This window comes from Strix aluco, chromosome 3 (assembly GCF_031877795.1).
Source record: "Strix aluco isolate bStrAlu1 chromosome 3, bStrAlu1.hap1, whole genome shotgun sequence".
Lineage (NCBI taxonomy): Eukaryota > Metazoa > Chordata > Aves > Strigiformes > Strigidae > Strix > Strix aluco.
In genome coordinates, this window is record NC_133933.1 from 56,655,199 (window position 1) to 56,675,080 (window position 19,882).

At 39.8% G+C, this 19,882-nt stretch overlaps 1 protein-coding gene across 1 annotated transcript in view; it reads right to left on the reverse strand.

The window, feature by feature from the left end:
• Positions 1 to 19,882, reverse strand: part of IGF2R (insulin like growth factor 2 receptor) — a 59,854-nt gene that overhangs the window by 26,575 nt on the left and 13,397 nt on the right. The window contains exons 3-22 of the mRNA XM_074818651.1: positions 19,418 to 19,542; positions 17,670 to 17,768; positions 17,137 to 17,266; positions 15,914 to 16,034; positions 13,650 to 13,764; positions 11,964 to 12,126; positions 11,629 to 11,809; positions 10,685 to 10,788; positions 10,124 to 10,288; positions 9,671 to 9,811; positions 9,183 to 9,329; positions 8,155 to 8,286; positions 7,597 to 7,744; positions 6,249 to 6,426; positions 5,572 to 5,687; positions 4,986 to 5,148; positions 3,257 to 3,436; positions 2,124 to 2,225; positions 1,336 to 1,437; positions 521 to 695 (exon numbers count right to left, since the gene is read on the reverse strand). Of these exons, the coding sequence (XP_074674752.1) occupies positions 521 to 695; positions 1,336 to 1,437; positions 2,124 to 2,225; positions 3,257 to 3,436; positions 4,986 to 5,148; positions 5,572 to 5,687; positions 6,249 to 6,426; positions 7,597 to 7,744; positions 8,155 to 8,286; positions 9,183 to 9,329; positions 9,671 to 9,811; positions 10,124 to 10,288; positions 10,685 to 10,788; positions 11,629 to 11,809; positions 11,964 to 12,126; positions 13,650 to 13,764; positions 15,914 to 16,034; positions 17,137 to 17,266; positions 17,670 to 17,768; positions 19,418 to 19,542 (2,787 nt within the window). The remainder of the gene's footprint in view (positions 1 to 520; positions 696 to 1,335; positions 1,438 to 2,123; positions 2,226 to 3,256; positions 3,437 to 4,985; positions 5,149 to 5,571; positions 5,688 to 6,248; positions 6,427 to 7,596; positions 7,745 to 8,154; positions 8,287 to 9,182; positions 9,330 to 9,670; positions 9,812 to 10,123; positions 10,289 to 10,684; positions 10,789 to 11,628; positions 11,810 to 11,963; positions 12,127 to 13,649; positions 13,765 to 15,913; positions 16,035 to 17,136; positions 17,267 to 17,669; positions 17,769 to 19,417; positions 19,543 to 19,882) is intronic.

Genomic DNA, 19,882 nt, shown 5'->3' on the forward strand with positions numbered 1-19,882 from the left:
TCATCTTATCTGCAAAACAGACTTAAATTCATGAAGGAGGTGTACATGAAGTACTTATATAGAGCACTTATTCAAGAAATTAAGAGTATAAGCTTACTGAAAAATGACCTTTCAGATATGAAACAACTTTAGAGAGCATTATTCATGAACCTGAAGCTTAAAGCGATGACTTTTACTTAGAAAAAGAGCCAGAGTTTATTTTGCTTGTTTTCCCAATTTGACTATCCATTTCTCCATGCAAGGAGCAATATTTTTTATTTACTCAGTAAAGAAAAAACCCTGTACTATATTTGGTTTGTTTCCAGGAGATTTGAAATGCACATGAGTTACTGCAAACTGGCCATTACCATTCTGCATGACTTGATTTATTCCTAAAATTTTCACATGAACTAGCTTGTTTAAGTGACTAGCAACAAGCCCAATAGGTTTTAGTACACAACCAAAGGAAAGAATGAAGACCATTCTCAGGAAGTTTGAACAATACGAGCATCCATCTCCACTGCGTATTTCCTTAACTCACCCGATTGCACACGAAGAGGACCTCTGTAGGTAAGAGTTAGAAACCCTTCACCAGAGAGATACAGGGTTTTGTCCAATTCCACCAGCCTCACCGACGTCAGATTATCTGCTTCACATCCAGCAGCTGTTTTGCCATTGATTTTACCACAGTCTGGCATAGGTCCACAAATGTTTAGCTAGAAATTTTGAAAACATGTGGGTGTACACAGTATTAACTGCATCAGAAAAACTAGGTCCACATAGCCATTTCTACATCAGTAGAACTCACTTGTCAAGAACTATTTCAAACACAAGACAACCAAGTATAATACACGAACAATATCCTCAATCTTCAGTTTACAGGGTCCACAAATTCTCCCCACTAGAAGTACAGGATGTGGTTTAGCAAGTTTATTTTTAGACTAAAAAACGTTATGGTAGTACCACCTGTGGACAGCCTAGGACTACTGATACATGCAGATCACATTAAGAACACTGATAGGGACAAATTAAATCTTTTTCTAGGCTTCCACCGTCCATTTCTTCAGCACCAGCAGATAAACTGGTATTACACAAGAGAGTCCATAACTGGAAGACCATGCGTAGCCTCGAAAGTGTGGCTGCCTTACATTTGCTAAGAACGAGAAGTTCGATGCTTTTAAGACCATTTGAGATGAATAAAGTTATCTTTCATTCCTCCCCTCAAGCACAGTACTTTCCTGCCAACGCAAATTTCTTAAGAAGACTGAGACAAAGCTCCACTTGCTCACTAAGCAATACTGAAAAAATGCAACAACAGCATCCATAAGCAATAGATTGTACAGTCAGAATCCTTACCAAGAAATTCTTCCCAATGCCAGTAGCCATATAGCCTTTTACAGAAGCTAATGGCTGCAGATTGAACAGAAAGCCAGTGTTTGGATCTCGCACAGAGCAGGACTGAAAAAAAAAAAATTATTAGAGCATTATTTTCTCCTTCTGCATTCCTTCTGTTTAAGTTTTAACTCTAACTTGTTTAAGGAGCCAAAGTAGTGATTTACACCTATTCCTAGCCTGCATACCAATCAACAACTTACTTTGGACAACCAGAATACAGCTCTGGCAGTAGCAATACTCCACTGACATCAGCCACATACCAACATATCAAAGTGCAAATTAACAGATTACATCAATCAGGTTAGCTATGAGCAAGGAAATTTTAACTGAGGGTTGTTTTCACACTAACATGTTTATGTTGAGACCTGTACAGCAGCGGCAACTAGATAGCTCAGTGTAAAAAAAAGTTTTTAAAAGCCTTATTTGATGATCTGTACGCAAACAAGGACAATATATATCCTTACATATAAACTCAGTTTTACTAGCAAGCTTGTTAGGGAACGAAACATTCAGTGTCACAGTAAGTAAGTTGTTCTTGAGAGAGCGCACTTGAATACTTTGGTCAGAAGTTACACATTTCGTGAACACTTCAGGAAAGCAATAAGATATCACAAGACTCCATCATGATCAACTTCAGACTTCAATGCAGTTAGTTTTCTCCAAGAGTCGATTTAAACACAGCAACCAGGAGTGCTAGAAAAAAAATAGTATGTTGAGACTATGAATACAATTATCACTCCCTTTCTCACCTGAGAATCATCTTTTGTTTCCTTGATTGGACAAGCAGCCTCAGTTTCCCATAAGAAAGTGGCCACACATTCCTGAATAGCTATAAACTGTGGGCTGCTATTCTGGAAACAGATTGCAGAGAGAAGACCAGTATAAGTGTAACAGTCAACACCTTCTCATGTTTGAGATTCCACTTTATGAGAAACTGTCAGGTTCTCCTAACAGACTTCACTACAAATACACACAGTTCCCTCCCCCTGCTTCCCTCTCCCCTATTTTTTTGAAGGTCACCACTGAAAACTTTGTCTAGCTAAACACTTATCATGTCATTAAGCTTTAGCAAAGAACTGAATCTGACATCCAAACAGTCAGATTAAATTCATTAGTGAAACTAGACATGCATAAGCAGGCCTTGCCTCAATCTAAACTTTCCAGAGTTTTGGCGTATAACGCATAGTCGACTATAAAAAGTAAAAATCAAGCAACACAAAACTCTTAGTTGAGGTAACAAGGTAACAGGAGTGTCAGCTATACACACTTCATTTGAGTGTTTTCAGGCAAAACCAAAGCAGCTCATAACTGCTGCATTTTCACCAAACCTCTTGAGCTGAAAATCACGTGAGTGAGGGGAGTGAGGCCAGCAGATTCACAAACCAGCAAGAGCAAGTCTAGGCAAGCTTCAGTCTAACAATCCCCTCAGTCTAAACTTCAGTATGTGAAGTTGTATCAGCAAAAGCTTTACAGATTTAAGAACTCATCTAGAATCAACAAGCTACAGAGGATGCAGAACCTAAGCCTGAAGATGCACTTTACAATATTCTTCCCCTTAAGAGGATCTGCAATGTCTGCATGTGTAACTCCTCAGTCTTAAGTCCCTGTGTATTTTTTATGCTGATTAGACTAGTCTGAAATACTAACAGCCTCAGTGGACAGTGCTTTTTAACTAGTTCTTCCTTATGATAAAATACTCAGTCTGAGACACACACTTCTCTAGCATCTAAGTCAGCTTTGTTTTTACACCTCTGTTTTAAGTCCTCAGAAAGTCTCCCTTGTCATGAATCTCCTATAGACTATACATCTTCATGGAGTTTCACATTATGTGATGGAAAAGCTACTCTGATGAAGCAACAAATGAAAGATCAGTTGTCCTTACAAGAGCACCCCTGGAACAGATGAAGTGGATGGTGGTGGTATAAGTAGTTTTCTTTCCATCAGCATCGATGCACACAGAGCCATTTGCATAAGTTAGAAAAATGTGTCCAGGTCTTTCAACTACTAGTTCTTTGCTGGCAACACCAAGATTACTAATAGAGGTGACTTCAGAGTAAGAAGCCTAGAAATAAAAAAAACCATATCAGCAATTCTAAACTCAAGTGAGAAGTTTTAGATACAGTCAGAAAGAAGAAAATACCCACCACAATAATCTTGTATCCAGGAGGTTATCTTGAGAGTTTTGAAGATAACAAAGGTGTAGAGATCTCCCAACATTTCTCCCCCATTCTCTACTTAAGTTTTATATATTTAACAGACAAGCTCCAAAAGCAGGCATGCTTTGGTTTTTAGTTGTTTTTATTTTTAGTACAATAAGGTGCCTGTAGTTCCTCACAACAGCCATCCTGATCTCACGAGCTACACACCTTAGGAATTTAGGGAGGCCTATGCCTCATGTGCAGTAATTAGGATTTAATTTATACAGATCTTCAAAACACAGTATGTGGAAGCCTCCAGGCATTCTTACAATTGACCTTAGGGGTCTGCAATGCTTAACAAAGCCTAAAAAGCACTAGCAGAAACTGAGCATCAGAACAACAGTAGGTGCTGTTTGGTCCAAGGTCCAAATTAACCTTCACTTCTGCAAGGTAACTGGTGTTTCCTATTTTTAAGAAATTATTTTGAGGTAGCGACAGCAACAAACAGAATAATACACCTCCAAAGCAGCTCTGTCCACAAAGACTTCTGCTTTTTTTTACCCCTCCCTTTTTTTTTTTTTTAACAACTCTGCATTTATGTTGATCCAGTGCGCTCACTTCTTACTCCAGTGCCTTCAGCAATGAAGTAATGAAGCCCTAATGTGTCTCCATATGTAAAGTAAAGTAAGCAGCCTTACACAACGAGGCCTAACACAAGCACAGGAAACTAGTAATATTTAGCTCAAGTGCCATGATGGCGATGTGCAGATTCAGTCACTCAGACATCCTCTACAACAGTACGGAGAGAAGGTGTTTTCTCCATTTTACAGAAGGAATTAGGACAGGTTGGTGAGCCTCTAGTTCAACTTTCCCTACAACTTCAAGTAGCACTGAAGCCAGACCTGGGGCAAAGTGTCCATCCAGCCTGTCAGCACAAACAGTCCCATAATAAATTGATACACTTCAGAGAAATATAGAAGTAGAAGCCCATAACCACCAACCCCCCCCCCCTTTTTTTTTTTTGCTTGGCAACTTCTGCCTAATCTACTCCTCAAAGCCAAAGAAAGCTCAGAGTGGGGTGACAAAGAATCTTTAAAAACTTTTCTTCCACAATTCAATCTAAAGCAAGACAGAGTATCCAGGAGAGCAGCCTGTTCCTAAAGCAATGCTAGCAGTTTGAGACCACAGCAGTTTACACAGAAGAGATACAGTTTGTCTGCCTCTGCAACATAGAACAAAAGAATCATGCATGTCAAACACGACACTGGTACACTTGTAAAAATTAAAGCTTTGGTCTTTAAAGAGGTAGACAGGAGGTCTACCACTCTGCAGTGATTATGCCAACATTATGGATACACAGAACACTACCATATTTTGCACAAAAAAGCCAGAATTCATGTGCCTATCTTGCATGTCCCTTAATCTCACTCACTTAGCAAACCAGCTCTGAGCTGGGATGGAAAGGATACTCACATGATCACGTCGATACTCCATCTGACAGACAGACGCTCGCCGGTCACATCCTGGGACAGCAATCAGTGGTCGACAGACGTTTATGTAGTACTTCTTGCGCTCACTTGGTCTTGAATTATCCATGGCATACCAGTTTTCACCTCTCTTCTCAGATTTTGCTAAGCTGAGCAGGAAGAGAAAGTTCTATGCTAAGTACACACATTCTTCGTAGGTTCATTCTCTCTAGCTTTCTCTGTCAGTCTCAAGAAACAGAGCAACCATAAGGCATTTCAGAGTAATTTTTTCCCCTCATTTTTAAGTGTTACAATTAAAAAGAATACCCCTAGGAAGTAGAGCGCAGTTGAAAAAGCAGTAAGTTTTTATTAAACAAAACCATCCCAAAAAGTCAACTTGCATCTTAGGAGGCAAGTCAGTATACCAGAAGGAAATATTGTCTTCATTTCAAGATACTTGCAGTTAAGACTGTCACAACAGATGAAGTTTCTATTGCTGCCTACACAGGAAACCAACTTCATCCAGTGCTAAGCTATCAGTCAGAACACTAAACTAGAATAGCCAAGTTATGTTGTATTTGTTACTTTCCTACCTTGACAAGTCATATTGGACCATGGCATTGGGATCAGTCACAACACATTCCAGTGGCATTTCAGGACAAGCATATTCAGTGTACCACCTGAAGTTGTAGGTATAGCTATCTTCTATCTAAAAACCAGCAGAATAGATCAGTGAGGCCTTCCACACAGAATACTTTGTGACCCACAGCTACTCCTTTATATGTTAAGCTTGTTATTTCCCCTTGGTTTTGGGATATACCTTCTCAGATTGATTTGTGTAGGTCTGTTTTGTTGTAGATCTTGTCATTTGCTGTGTCACCAAAAACACTTTCCAGAAATAACAGAACCAGAGCAACTAGAGCAAAGTAACTGCTGTCTGCTGTGTTACAGGACACACAGTCCTCCTACCACTTGTTACTTCTGTCAGTTTGGTTTTTTGCAGCTAGAAATACAAGATGAACAAAATCACTAGTAATTACATTGCCCAGAGACTGAAGTGAAGTAAGAACGTGGAGCCGGGTGAACAGCTTACTGTTCAGTGGTCAAGACAAGCTCTATGGCTGCAACAAGAGGTAGGTATACCAAGAGAAATAACTATTTCTTAGTCTGATTTATAGATACTGGATATTTCCTTTCACTAATCTGTGCTTGCACAGGCCTCAGGGTTTTGGGATGGAGATCCTTCCCTTCTTCGTGTAGAACTTCTTACCTGATATTCAGGCTGACCTCTTCCAGCCTGACGGTCACACAGGAAAGTTATAAGGGTAGATCGCTGTGTTTTCTTCTCATCATTGTATGCTGTACCATTTTTGTAGGTCAACTGAATCAGACCATCATAATATGAAAGTTTGGAACTGGGCAGCCCAAGACTCCAGAACTGATCCTTACTAGAAAAGAAAGTGGGCTTTGAGACGGAACAGAATGCAAAATTAACTCTCTCTTTAAATCTTACAAGTAGTTAGCACACAGGTAAGCTTATAGAAGACACTATAAGACGACAACAACTAAATAAGATTGACTAGACATCAGTGAGCTAGGGTGAACAGAATGCTGCCAAAAGGAAACCTAAAACACGAACACGTATCCTTCTTTGGAAAGGAAACGAAGTTGTAACTTGCTTAGATATCCAGAAGACTTTAATACTCCCTTCTCTAGAACAGTGACAGAAATATCAAGTTCCCATTTTCAAGAGTAGAATGCAAACTGCAGACACCCTAATGCTGGGCTCAAACTGGTTTCATGCAAATACATGCAGACAGTGAAGACCTAGCACTGCACACCAGCAAGTCTTCTCACTGAGGGAAGAAAACTGTCTTCACATGCTCTTAGCTCAGGACCAGCTTTGGTTCAGGAGTGTTTCTTTACTCTGGCTTTATCAGACCTAGCCTGAAGAATGTTTTCAGTGTCTGCACTGAACTCTCCTTGGCTGGAGAGTAACTCAGAGCCAACTCAAGTACAGTTGCATGTGTTTGCACTGTACCACATCTCTGGCAACAGGCTGACCTGGAACCTGAAGTGCACAGATACCATCTCACTTGTAGCTTATAGAAAATAACAGCAGTTACGCAGTGATGATCAGAGTAGCAGTACACAGTGGGATTGTGCCTGCGCAGCACTTCTAGTAGCAGAAATATCATGCAGACCCACGCTCTGGGCTCCACTACTGCATAAAGGCAGTCACTACTCATCCCAAGCGCAGCAGTGTTTCTTTAGGACAGCTCTGGAATCCAGCTGACCCTGAATCCGAACGGTGCGTTGGCTTAATACAGCTGCAGCAGTTAATCTACAACTTACAGTCCCTATGGGAAACATAAGGGGGAGCAATGGACACACTCATTCAATCTCAAAAGCCAGCTGTAAAGAAGATTACATGTGTGTGCACTTTGATTGAAACAGCTGGCAGCATAATTACTGCACTACCAAATAATATTTTACATACAAATTACCTGAATCTATTACAGGCAGCACAGTAATTATTGCAAATTGTTCACTTACACACAGACAATACATCACGCAACAAGAGATCTATTGCAGACAACAAAACTAAAGTTACTCACCTTTGTGTTACTTGGCATGCTGCTGATTTTGTATGACACAACTCATCAGGCACACTGCCACAGATGTTTATGTAAAACACATATTCAGTAGTATTAACTATATATTGCCCGTTTTTCTTGGCCAGAGGTGATAAATCAAAAGAGAAGCCTAATTGGGAATGAATAAACTTTATCAGTCTGATATTTTTCCCTGTCATCTCTCACAGATTTTGATGCTACCAGTCACACAGCTAGTTCACCTCCCCTTGAACAAGACCCCTTCCATGTTCCAAAAACAATCTGGACATACTAAAAGCATGTTTTCTTATACAGAGAGATTTACTACAGTAAAATACACATTACACCTATTTTCCTACACATACACACACACACTAGGGGAATATTAAGCTCATGTTGTTCTGATCTTCCATACCCACATGCTTAAAACTGCTGTGCTTTAATGTTGTGGGTGCTTAGACTTAGGCTGAACTCGCTTTGTTCTTGCGCATCAAAAGGACTCGGTGTTGTGACAAGTTCTATTCCTTACAACCTTTCAGGTTGCTGAATGTAAATACATACCTGCCTGAGGGTCAGAGACTTGACAGTCATCTCCTTCAGTTTTAGACAGGACACATGCAGCAGCAGTATACCAATCAAATGCATAGGAACATGTACCCTCAGACATCAAGATTGGAGCACTTTCTAGATCACCTGGTATCATAAGAGCAATGTGTTACACATACAGACAGTCAGGCTGCCAAAAGCAACCAGGAACACTAACTCGTCCCCAACAGCATACCAAGATTAACTGTTAAAGTACTGCTCCTCTGAAAATGAGGACTAAATAGAACCAAACATTCCTTCCACAAATTCTTTGCATCCTTCTCCCCAGAATAAAAGTTTAGCCCAGAATTGAGGATGCACTGCTCAGTCTGTTCCTGTGTACTATAACACTTCGAAAAAACGTTTGCTTTGATACACAAACCTGGTGTTTTGCTACAAAGCAACAGCATTATTAGGAAGTAGCGCATAACCTGATCCTAACAGCCAGCACACTTGGAGGATTCAGCTTCCTCAGGCTAAGGTAGAGGAATACAGTTTTTCTATTTCCCTGGGAGATGGTTAAACTAGTGGACTATTATATGGAGATAAACAACATTAACAAGTTCTGCAAATGCTTCTGCTTTTTATTAACTGCAAGCAATTTAACCTTCTCTTCCAGTAAGTATGTTTTGTGTCTAAAGTATCTCATCTCAGTTCAAAGCCAGTCTTTCCCATCAAGACAATCTAGGGATAGAAAGTGTTTATATAGCTTCCAAGTATTTGTGGAGCTTTAAACACTTAAACATACTTTCAGTACATTTGGGAGGATCTTAGTTCAAGAGACTTACTCAAGGGTCTTTAAGAAGTACTTGTATAAAAGGTGAACAGAGCTAAATACCTGCAATTACATTGTTATCATCCCAGTAAACAAACCACAGTGCTTCAGCTTTTGCACAGAAGGCAATAAAAGATGACACATGCTAAGACTTAGCACTCATGTCTGGGCATATTAAATGACCTCTAGTTTTTAACTGGATCAGAGAACAGGGTGTGGATATTCTCACCTGGTCTGCACACTAGAGTGATGACAGTTTTGATTTTTTTATTAACACCACAGCTGTCTCCATTTGAATAGGTAAGTTGAATATTTTCTCCAACCTTTTTAGGAGAAGATACAAATGTTCCAAGATTCTTACTGTTGTTTTGTTTATCTGTAAAGACAGTAAATACATCACTTCTTCCCAGGGAAACAAAAGTTTACACTGTTAAGATAATACTAACTAGCCAAATGGAAAGTCTTAAGAAAGCATATAATTAGAGGAGTTCGCTTTTATCTCAACAAAACCATGCTACAAAGCCTGGAGTTTAGTTAGAAAAGGCTACTTGCATCATTTCTTCTAGGGTCTTTGGGAGCACAAGAGAAATGTGCTCTTAACTTTTGTTTCCTCAAATAACTGAAGGCACTCAGGGCAGCCAACTCCATTTGTAGGGGAAGTGCCAAGCCTTCAGAGCCTTAAAAAAAAAAAAACCCAACCCAAACAGACAGACTTACCTACAGAGCAAATAGCAGCATCATCTGGGCAGCTGGCAGCTCCTCCTCTCTTCCACACTTTATGGCAGACATTGATGTAATAATGCTTCCTCCCTACCTCCGAAAAGCTACTGTCCACAGCTTCCCAGTTCTCAGCTAACTCTGAAATACAGGGGGTTGTTAAGAACAAGTCACCTGGCTTAATTGTTCTAGCCTCTCCATGCCAAAATGCCTGTTATCACAAAAGAGGATCCACGTTTAAAACCACTTAAGACCACAGCAACCAAGGCAGTCAGGGATACAGCTACTTTCCTACAGCACTCACTCCTTTTGGGATGAGGGAAATGAACGCCAGTACCCAAGAAATTCAATAAGAAAAGCAAAAGCTGATTAATGTTCAGCTAAAGAACTGCACTAGAGATGGCATGTAAACTCAGGACAAAAGTAACCAAAAGCTAGTTTTCATTGCCATACCTGAACTGCGCATCAGAGGTGACAAGTCATAGTGTTTTCTCTTATCAGTAACTCTGCAAAGGAGATCTTCTTTCTCTTTAACACATGCATATTTTGTATCCCAGGTGAAAAAATAGGTGCAGTCCACTTCACCAGTAAACACTGGAGTTCCTCTACCATCATTACCTTAACATTGAAGATGGATAAACAGAAGTTAGGTTTCCAATGGAGGAAGGAGAGAAAAGCAAGGAGACTTGAGGACTAGCAAAAAGCAAAGAAAATAAAAATCCTTTTGCTGCACAGGACTTGCATTTGTGGTTTGTTGGGTTTTTTTAACTGTTCACTATATAACAAAGCTCTTTTATACCTCAATGTTCTTGAACATCAGTGTAAATTTAGAATAGCAGGGCTACTACACAGCACAAAATAATCCTGCCAGCCATAGAAATTAGTGCTTACTCTAATAATATTTATTCCTTGTGTTACCTGCGGCTCAAAGCATGCATTCCTTTGAACATAAGGTCTACTAGCAAGCACAGAAGTCAAACCCTGAGCAGAGTCATCACAGCTTGTTAAACTCACCTGCTGTTTCATTGCACTCAAAGTTTATGACAGTCATTCTCTGAAAGCCGGAACTACATGCATCCCCATTCGGATAAATTAAAGTGAGATCCCCATCAGAGTATCTGAGTAAAAAGTCAGTTTTAGATAGAAACATGGGATCAGACACAATCACGCAGTGTTCTTCACATAACTGAAACCACACTCTTGTTTGTCTCGCTCAAAGGGAAAACAAATGCTTATTCAACATTAACACTGACACTTCTACTGCAACAAAGGCTTACATCCACTGATTTTTCTGGTTACTTTTAACGAATTTGTATAAAGAATGCTCTAAATCTATTCTAGCTGTGGTAGAATATCTGTTCCCATTCATTTATTGCATGGCTATTTTTGCAGGTGGAGGAAGTCATGATTCCTGGAAGATCACTCCAATGTGCTTACAGTCAGAATGGAAGATTATATCTAGATAAATAATCTCTGCTTTGCAATCTCACGCAAGCTATTGACCCTATATGCCACTTGGAAATCCTGAAGTTCTTAAAACAAACAAACAAAAAACAAAAAAAACCAAAACCACAAAATCCTGGACCTCAGTAGTCTTGGATATGATTCATGCATGCTCTTGCAAAGGAAGCTGAAATGCCCTCTTCTTGAGAACAGCTTCTAAAACATCCGATCCTGATGCCACTTTATATGCAAAACTCAAGGAGGGCAAAAGGCAGCACAGCACAATCTGCAATTCTGACCCCAAAGTCAGTGAAAGTTTCTTCCCTGTCTAGGCAATGGCCTCTACCAACCTCATCTGCTCCTTCATTTGCTAATGCTATCCTGGTATACTACAAAAATATGAGAAAATTACTTGTGTTTTGTATCAAATATTGCTTACATGACAAATAAGGGCATCAAAGTAGGAAACAAAGCTCAGTCAGACCAGTGAGCAGGGCTAAAGAGCCTTTACACACCTTAAGGTTTGATTCTCAAATCTTCCTGCCACTTTTTGCTGGTTATTCGAAGATTTTACTTGGCAAGATGAAGTGTATCCCATGTCGTCCTTGCAGTTACCTGCAGTGGTTTTCCCACATATATTCAAGTAATAGTAATACTCCTCTTTGTCATCTTTGGCTAAATATGGCGTGACATAATCTGAATGAATAACAAAAGGAGAAGTTTTCTAACACACAGCAGAACAGATGTAAAAACCCAATTATCTACAGAGGACATTTTTCCTGTCTCCAAACATGAAAACAGAAAACTGGCTAATAACGCCACACACACAGAAGGAAAATAGTGAGCTTACCTGGACTTTGAATAAGTGGTCTTAAATCAATGGAGATATCATGTTGCTCATTAGTCAGAAGACAGTTCTTGCTCTCCAGGTAATCCCTGTGACAGGCATACTCAGTAACCCACTCAATTTCATACCGGCAATTTGTTTTTGCTGTGAGTTTGGGACCTGCGCTCTGATAAAGAAATTACAGAATTTAAACTACAAGTAGAGATTTATTTGAAATACATCTTTAAAGCAACAGTATCACATCCCTTTAGGGTCCATAATGACTAATGTCACCTGTAAACCTGAGGTGCAAACATTGCCTCTGGCCTCTCAGAAATATGTGTTGAGAAAAAAAAAAACAGCTCTTATTAATGATGTGGCAAACTATTAGAAGTCTAAACAGAAGTAAAGTATCAGGCATTAGCAGAAAGACAGCTGAAGTAACAGTACTTTAAAAAGCACTTTTCCTTGACATGCTGGCAAAAGCAGAGGTATGTAAGCCCAAATTGCTAAGCACAGCATGGATTGTGCTTGCCTCAGAGTCCTCAAAGACGTGAGCAAAGATCAAGTGTTCTGTGAAAGCAAAGCAGCCTCTTAAACACTGGTGTTTTAGCAACTTTCATTCCCTCAGTCCAAATCAGGACTGAAAAACGTCTGAGAATTCTTTAGCCAACACTTCCATCAGATGTGTTTTCTGTAGCGAAATATTTCTGCACCTCAGAGAAGGGGTAGTACTGGTTTTCCTCACCTAAAGTGAAACATTTTGAAATTCACTTTGTTTCATAAATCTGTATTTGTGCCATCCACTAAAACAGGCAGATACACAGGTAAGTATCAGATAAGTTACAGGCACAAATAACATTAGTAATACTACTCATACCACAAGTGTGCATAGCTGCAGTGAGATATTACAAAGTGACAGCAGAGAAAGGCCTAACGTTTGTTTCTGCAGTGATGAGGGTGAAGTATGGTACCCATCTAGGTGAGATGAGGGACAAAACATTAAACCAAAAAGTAGCTAGACAAGAGTTCCTCCTTCACTAACCTGCAACCAAAAGCATCACAACATGAAATGGCAGAGCATTAGCAATAGCCACTCTAGCCCAATTCAAGGAGTGTGGGTTGCTGAGATCACCCAGCATTATATCAAAGTGATCATCATACTTCACTGAAGCTAGGCTAAAACTATGTCCTGCAAAAACTGAGTTGCTGCTTAACACTGAAGATTTTACTTTAAGTCAAAAGGCATTCAGGAGCCTGCTTAGTAAGTGACAGACTTTTGCCATGCAATGACACTTGCTAGCTTTTTTTTCCTGACTAAGGCCAGATTAATAAAGAAACAAGTTACAGACAATAGCTATAAGCATGCCCAGCCTGACTGATGATGGAAGAGCGCTCATTAGCAAGCACAGCTCTGTGCCAAGGATACTAACTCTGTCTTATTCTCAAAGGAAAGCTTTGAGCCCAGAAAAAGACAACCAAATTCATCAAGACAAGAACGAACACACCCCTGGGGAAATTCTATTCAAGTTCTTGTTTATTACTTAATTTCTACAAGACTTTTTGAAGAGTATATTTAGGATCTCACACTCTTCACAAGCTGCAAACCAGGTGAATTTCTGTTCTCTTCAGTCCTGAATAAAAATGAAAGATAATGCACACAAAAGTTAAAGACCAACCATTTAACACAAACTGAAACAGCAAAGTTACCTCTTCTCCCCTCTTCGATGGGCAAACAAAAGTGATTGTCACTGCTGGGTTATGGTCTAGGCAGAAGTCTGGCTTTTCTTCATCCCTATATATTCCCTCATAACGCAATACCAGCCTAGAAAATGGAAAACCAAAACCACAATTAAGACACTGTACAGAAGAAGGATATTCTTGAAAGAACATCTACCCTTTGCTAGGTATCCAGGCAGAATACACCAAAGTAGCCCTGCTCCTGAAAGCAACCTTTATGGAGGTCCTTATTCCTTTAATCCTACAGTTAACCAAAATAGAAACAGTCATAGCAAAATTACTTAATACAGCATCTGTTGCACCCCAGTTAAGACTATGTCAAATGCCTCATAACCCATATTGTAGTGAGAACTTGGCTGCGTCACAAGAAAACTCTCAGCTTTGCTCTCAAACTGCTGGAGAACAGATGGGATAAGCAGTCTTGCAACTATTAGAAATAATCACAGAATCATCTAGGTAGTCCAACCATTAACCTAACACTGACAGTTCCCAACTACACCATGTCCCTAAGCACTATGTTGACCCGACTCAAACACCTCCAGGGTTGGGGACTCCACCACCTCCCTGGGCAGCCCATTCCAACACCTAACAACCCGTTCTGTAAAGAAATGCTTCCTAATATCTAGTCTAAACCTTCCCTGGCACAACCTGAGGCCATTCCCTCTTGCCCTATCCCTTGTTACTTGGTTAAAGAGACTCATCCCCAGCTCTCTGCAACCTCCTTTCGGGTAGTTGTAGAGGGCGATTTTTTTTTTTTTTTATTTTCATTGTAAGGATATTACCAGAATAAATTCTTTAAACATTTAAACATTGATTTGCTGTGCGTGGATCACTTATCTATGCAGTATTACGTAATACAGAGTAGCTCTGGTCGCATACTGGCTATAGGTCCCACACGTCAATGTTCCTAATGCTCACATACTAAGAGCTCGCATATAATTAATGTGTTCCTTGTTCTCCTCAGCAGAAGTCTATGCACTGTCTTACAGTTATCTTTATACTCCCAATACTTCATCTTTTGATCTTCCTCTGCTAATTCAATTTTCCAGTGCTCTTGCTTCGCTTAGAAATACCTGTATTGTGTTTTCACAGGTTTTTAGAAGGGAGTTGGAGCCAGGTCTTAAGCAGGAGGGCAAATGAGCGCCAGCAGCAGGTGAAGATGAATATCATCTATGGATTTACATCGGTACACAGCCCGCACCCAGCAGCGATCCCAACCGCAATTTTATTGGATACTTGTTGCACTTTAATATGAGAACAAGCTTATGCCTCCTCAGATATAAGTTTCTGCCTTGGTATAGAACACTTCAGCCACTTGTTTCACAGTGGGAAAAATGCCCTGCAACAAAGGACTAACAACTTCACTTGTAAACTAAAAGAAAACCCTCAACTTTATCACTGATAGGCCAGAACCTTTGGCCTCCCTGACATTAACCTGGTTTATTCTGCCTGTTTTCTTCAGCTTCATCTGAGATAAAAAGAGTACTGCAGAAGTCAACAGGGTACTATTGACTCTACAGACAAGGTAAGCAGGCTCAGAGGACCTGAAGCTCAGAAAGATCAGCATGTTAAGTAAGTCCCCTGAACTACACTGAGTTGTCTGGGTAGTTTTTTGGTGTTTTTTTGTTTGGTTTTCTTCTTTTAAGCTACACTTCCAGCAAAAAGGCAGAAAACAGAAGAGAAGTGGCATCAAAGAAACAGTGTCTCCTAGTCACAGCTCTGCCACCACCAGGAAGAGTAAGCCTTGTATTGCTTATCTATTTCTTCTATTAACAACTCATTAATGCAAAAATACAGAATGGCAACATCTGACCCTATTCTCAACTTTTAAAGTACTCGTGGGAAGTACAGTGAGTCAAATACAGTGTGTAAATCCACAGAGAGCCAACTGCATTTACCCTGTGGGCCTTCAGATAACAGGCAGATGGGGTCAAATCTCACTCTTCTGCTCCTGGGCAGACAGCAGCAACCATCCCTCACTTCTGAGAGATTTGCAATTCTGTAAAAAGGAGTCTCTCGCAATGAACACAAAAATTTGATCTGTATGGCAGTACAATAGGATGCCTAAAAGAGTCTGCCCTGTCAGTATAGGAAGAAACTTTTTCTGTCAGTGCTTCAAAATTGTAGTGGTATTAATGTTAAGTTTTAGAAGACTCATCTATTACCAAGACTGCTTTTTTCAGCCCAGATGACTGAGAAGCGTTCACAGAAGTATCACCACAAAAATTACGTACCTGTCTTTGTCATGAAGTTTCAGCTGTTCCTGTGGATGGCCAACATCATATGCCTGACCTTCATGTAACAAGCAAGCAGCACTGCCAGCAGGGCAGTTTCCAGTCTCTCCATTTGACCTTCCTGTTATAGAATACAGAGAGTAGAATATAAGACTCAGTTTCTAAGCTGGGCTCTACCTGAAGTATCTTGCCATTTTATCTGTGGGCTTATTTACCATTCATTGCTTTACCCTTTCCTAAAGATATCTTCAAAACAGGTTCAATTAAAATGTGAAACTGACATGACAAAACCTGAAGTGCTTGTGATAGTCCATGCCGCCCTGGTTTGGGACTACGAATTCATCCTTCTTACCAAAGTAGCTGCAGCTAGTTACCAGTTGCTAGCACAGATGCTGGATGTGTAGGGCTTTGAGGACTTCCTAGAGGCATGCCAAGTATTTCTTCTGCCACCATTTCCAAAATGATACCACGTAATGGGTAACCCCTTCTCACAGGGAAGGTTTTCCCCCCCCTCCTTTGTTTCTTATGAACTATCTTATGCAAAGCTGTCAGCAAAAAGTTTCAGACTGGTGGGATTTTTAAAAGAATAGACCTGCCACTAAAACTAGAAATATTAAACCCTTAACAGGGGCACAAAATAAATGTTTAACTGCATAGTGAAAAACACAATGGGAATATACAGCTAAATTAGCTTTTTCAGTGAGTTTCAGATGAGTGATTTTGCTGGTTTCATTCCTTACATATACAGCTCCCAACTGACATGAAAGTCCTAGCTATGCACCATTACTTACCTGAGCACCTAAACACTATTTCAGATGCATCTCAGGACATTCACTTGGAACTAAGCAACAGCCTGAATTGGAGCCCAAAGTAATAAATTTAGAGCACATGAAGTGCTATGAAGTATCTTGGTCCTATTTGGCAGCAAACAAAAGCAGCTATAAGACAAGCTGAGTTCTTCCACTAAGTCTAGTTTAAGTCAACTTCTCTAACAGTACTTTCCCCATCCAGAAGGGCCGTATCACTGAACACTTCAATAGTTGGAGAATAAGACCTGGCTTCATAGAAAGCAGCCTTCAAATCATCAAAACTAGCTTGAAGCAATACTGCAAGTCCTAAAATACTGATCTTTGATTATAAGACAACCTCAACTGAGACACTGGGAAAGAACCACACCACTAGAAATTTATACACCAACAGGTGACACAAGCAAGTGTTCACACCTAGGTCCCTGCAGATGTTTATGAACAAGGAATCATCATCAGAATCGTCCACCAAGTAGTGTCCTGAAACTTGGATAAGAGGATTCAAGTCATGTTTCTTCAAATCTTCATCAAACACATAGCAAGGAACCTAGAACAACAAAAAATTACATGCAATCCATGCTACACAAGTAGAGAGAGGTTATAAACAGGCATATATAACGTTAATACGTGGAAAAGGTTTTTTACTTCTGGAAGCTCAAATACTTGAAGCTAGACTGAAAGCTAGACATGCTGACTAAAATGAAGCATCCAAAGGTAGACTGTTCTGTTCTAGCTCTTAGAAGAGTTTTGCTATAAACAATATCCAGATCACAAAGAAGGTTGAAGAGTTATATAAAATTCTCAGCTCCAACAACTGCTACAGATGCTTTATATGCCTATGAAAAAGTTTATGAAGGTTGTTGGGATGCATTTGGGGTGGGGGCAGGTGGTTGGAGTAAAATTGCCAGATGTGTGAAAAGTAACTTCTGCATGGACAGTACATTGATTACCTCTTTCACAGGTTTAAACAAGTCTTTCTTGCAAGCCACAAAGGTCCTCCATTCAAAATAGTGCACACACTCTGTTGCTGTTACAAATTCAGGGGTACCCTATTTAAAGGAGAAAAAATAATTCTTTAAAAAACAGACTTCAGTTTTATTTTACATCTGTAGACAGCAAGAAGATCGTTCAACGGATTAAGAAAAACAGAATACAGCATGTCACAGAGCAATGGCATACAGTTTCTTAATAGCAAGTTTGTTATTTAACAGTTTTGTTGGTAAATACAAGAAGATGCAGGGTGCCAAATCCTTCTCAGTCTGCATATGCAGCAATTCTCAAATTAACACATGCCAGTCCTAATATGCAGTAATTGTACTACATCTTTTAGAAGCACTCACTATGCCAATTGATATTGGCAGATGCACCAGTCACATCTAGTTACTAGAAAGGAAAACACCAATACAAATGTGTATAAATAGGTGAACAGCAAGGCAATGCATGGTTTACCAGTTCCCTGTCTTTTATCCTATGAAGATGACTGATTAGCAATCTTTTCTGCTACACAGAAAGAATAACTCTGATCTCAACTGCTTATTTGTATAGGCTCATGTTATACATATTTGTATCTATTTCAAGATGGGGGTTCCACAATGGCTCAAGGCTGGATGCTCAACTGAATGTCTCCTTTTAAAAAAAGGCAACAATCAGATTTTTCCATTCTCTCTCCACCACCTCAGCTAGAAGCACTTTAGCATATTTAAACTGATTCCCTCCCCATTTAATCCTGTCATAAAAGGGTTGGAAACAAGTTGTACCAGAGATCATTACAAAATCCTTTTTCTAGGTCACGTGAAGAAGAGGTGTCAGAACTATGCTAACTAGAAGTCTGAAGATAATTATGATCTGGTGTTACAGCTGGAGTTGAGCAATAATTTTTAATTTAGCTTAAAAAGTCATCTGCTGAAACAGAACAGGAAGCATTTAAATCTCTGCTGCACCAACACTTTGTTTGAATTGGCTAGATTTCCAAGAGGGGGTGTGCAACAGCATCATCAGTGCCAACAGCAGCACTAAAGTACTTATCTCTGATACACAAATATGTAAACTGATCACAGTCTGTACAGAATACCAAGCTGTGGTACCAGTTAAGTAGTATGTGGAAGCTGTATCTCCAAAAGCACGTGGAGGTGAACTGCATACACACACGCCCCTGCGAACTTTTCAGGGATCTCCATTCACACTTTAATCAGATTCTCAAAACCAACTACTTCCTGCAGAAGCCCAACCAGATGAGTGAGCACTGTTAGTTCAACAGTGTGCAGACAAAACCTAACACTTACTGTTGTCAGCTACACTGACCCATAACAGAGGTCAGTCATTTTCTTCAATGCTGTTCTATTAAACAGCCATGTTAGGTCCACAGCTTGGGCATAGCCAACATTTAAACAATAGCTCTCTTTGTTACAGCACCCTGTACATCATTGACTCATTCCTTCATATTGCACTATTAAAATACTACAGTGCAATCCCTGTAAAAACATTAAAGACCCGGAAGAGCCCGTGATCAGAGCTAAGCTGAATTTTGAAAGCCACAGTAGATCATGACCTTAATTTGGTACTAAAACATAACAGGCTCTTCCTTAAGTTATGAAGCTCAGCAATTACTACATCCATGAGTACAGCAAGTCTCCTTAAAAAGCAAGTCAGAAGCACGTGCCATTTCCATTGAAGATAAGAATACATGATTTAGACTTACTAGTGTTTTCCCACACAGGAAGTTAATGTTGCTTTGAATTCGGTGCTGATTGCCTTGCTGCAAACAGCTATGTGTAGTGTTGAGTTCCAGAAGAGTTTTAGAAACTTTTTGCAATCCTAAGTCACCTAGAGTTTAAAACAAACAAATAAAAAGAGTTATTATCATAACACAGCGCCTTCACAGAAGCTCAACAGACAGGCTCTACTTTCAAGCACTCAGCAGCACATGACATACCTGTCCACTTGAAGACAGTCTTTGAACAGAGTACAACTGAAGACTTTCCTTGCAGTTATTGCTATTTGGAAGACTAGATCCAAGTTGAGATAGTGTTTGACATCTCTAATCACACTTCTACTTTCTCAAAGGTTTTTAACAAACACTTTGAATCTTAAGAAGCCCAACAGCAAGTGCCACTACAAACTAGTCACTCTCTCAGGGCTAAAAGGACTCCATCAGAAAACTGTT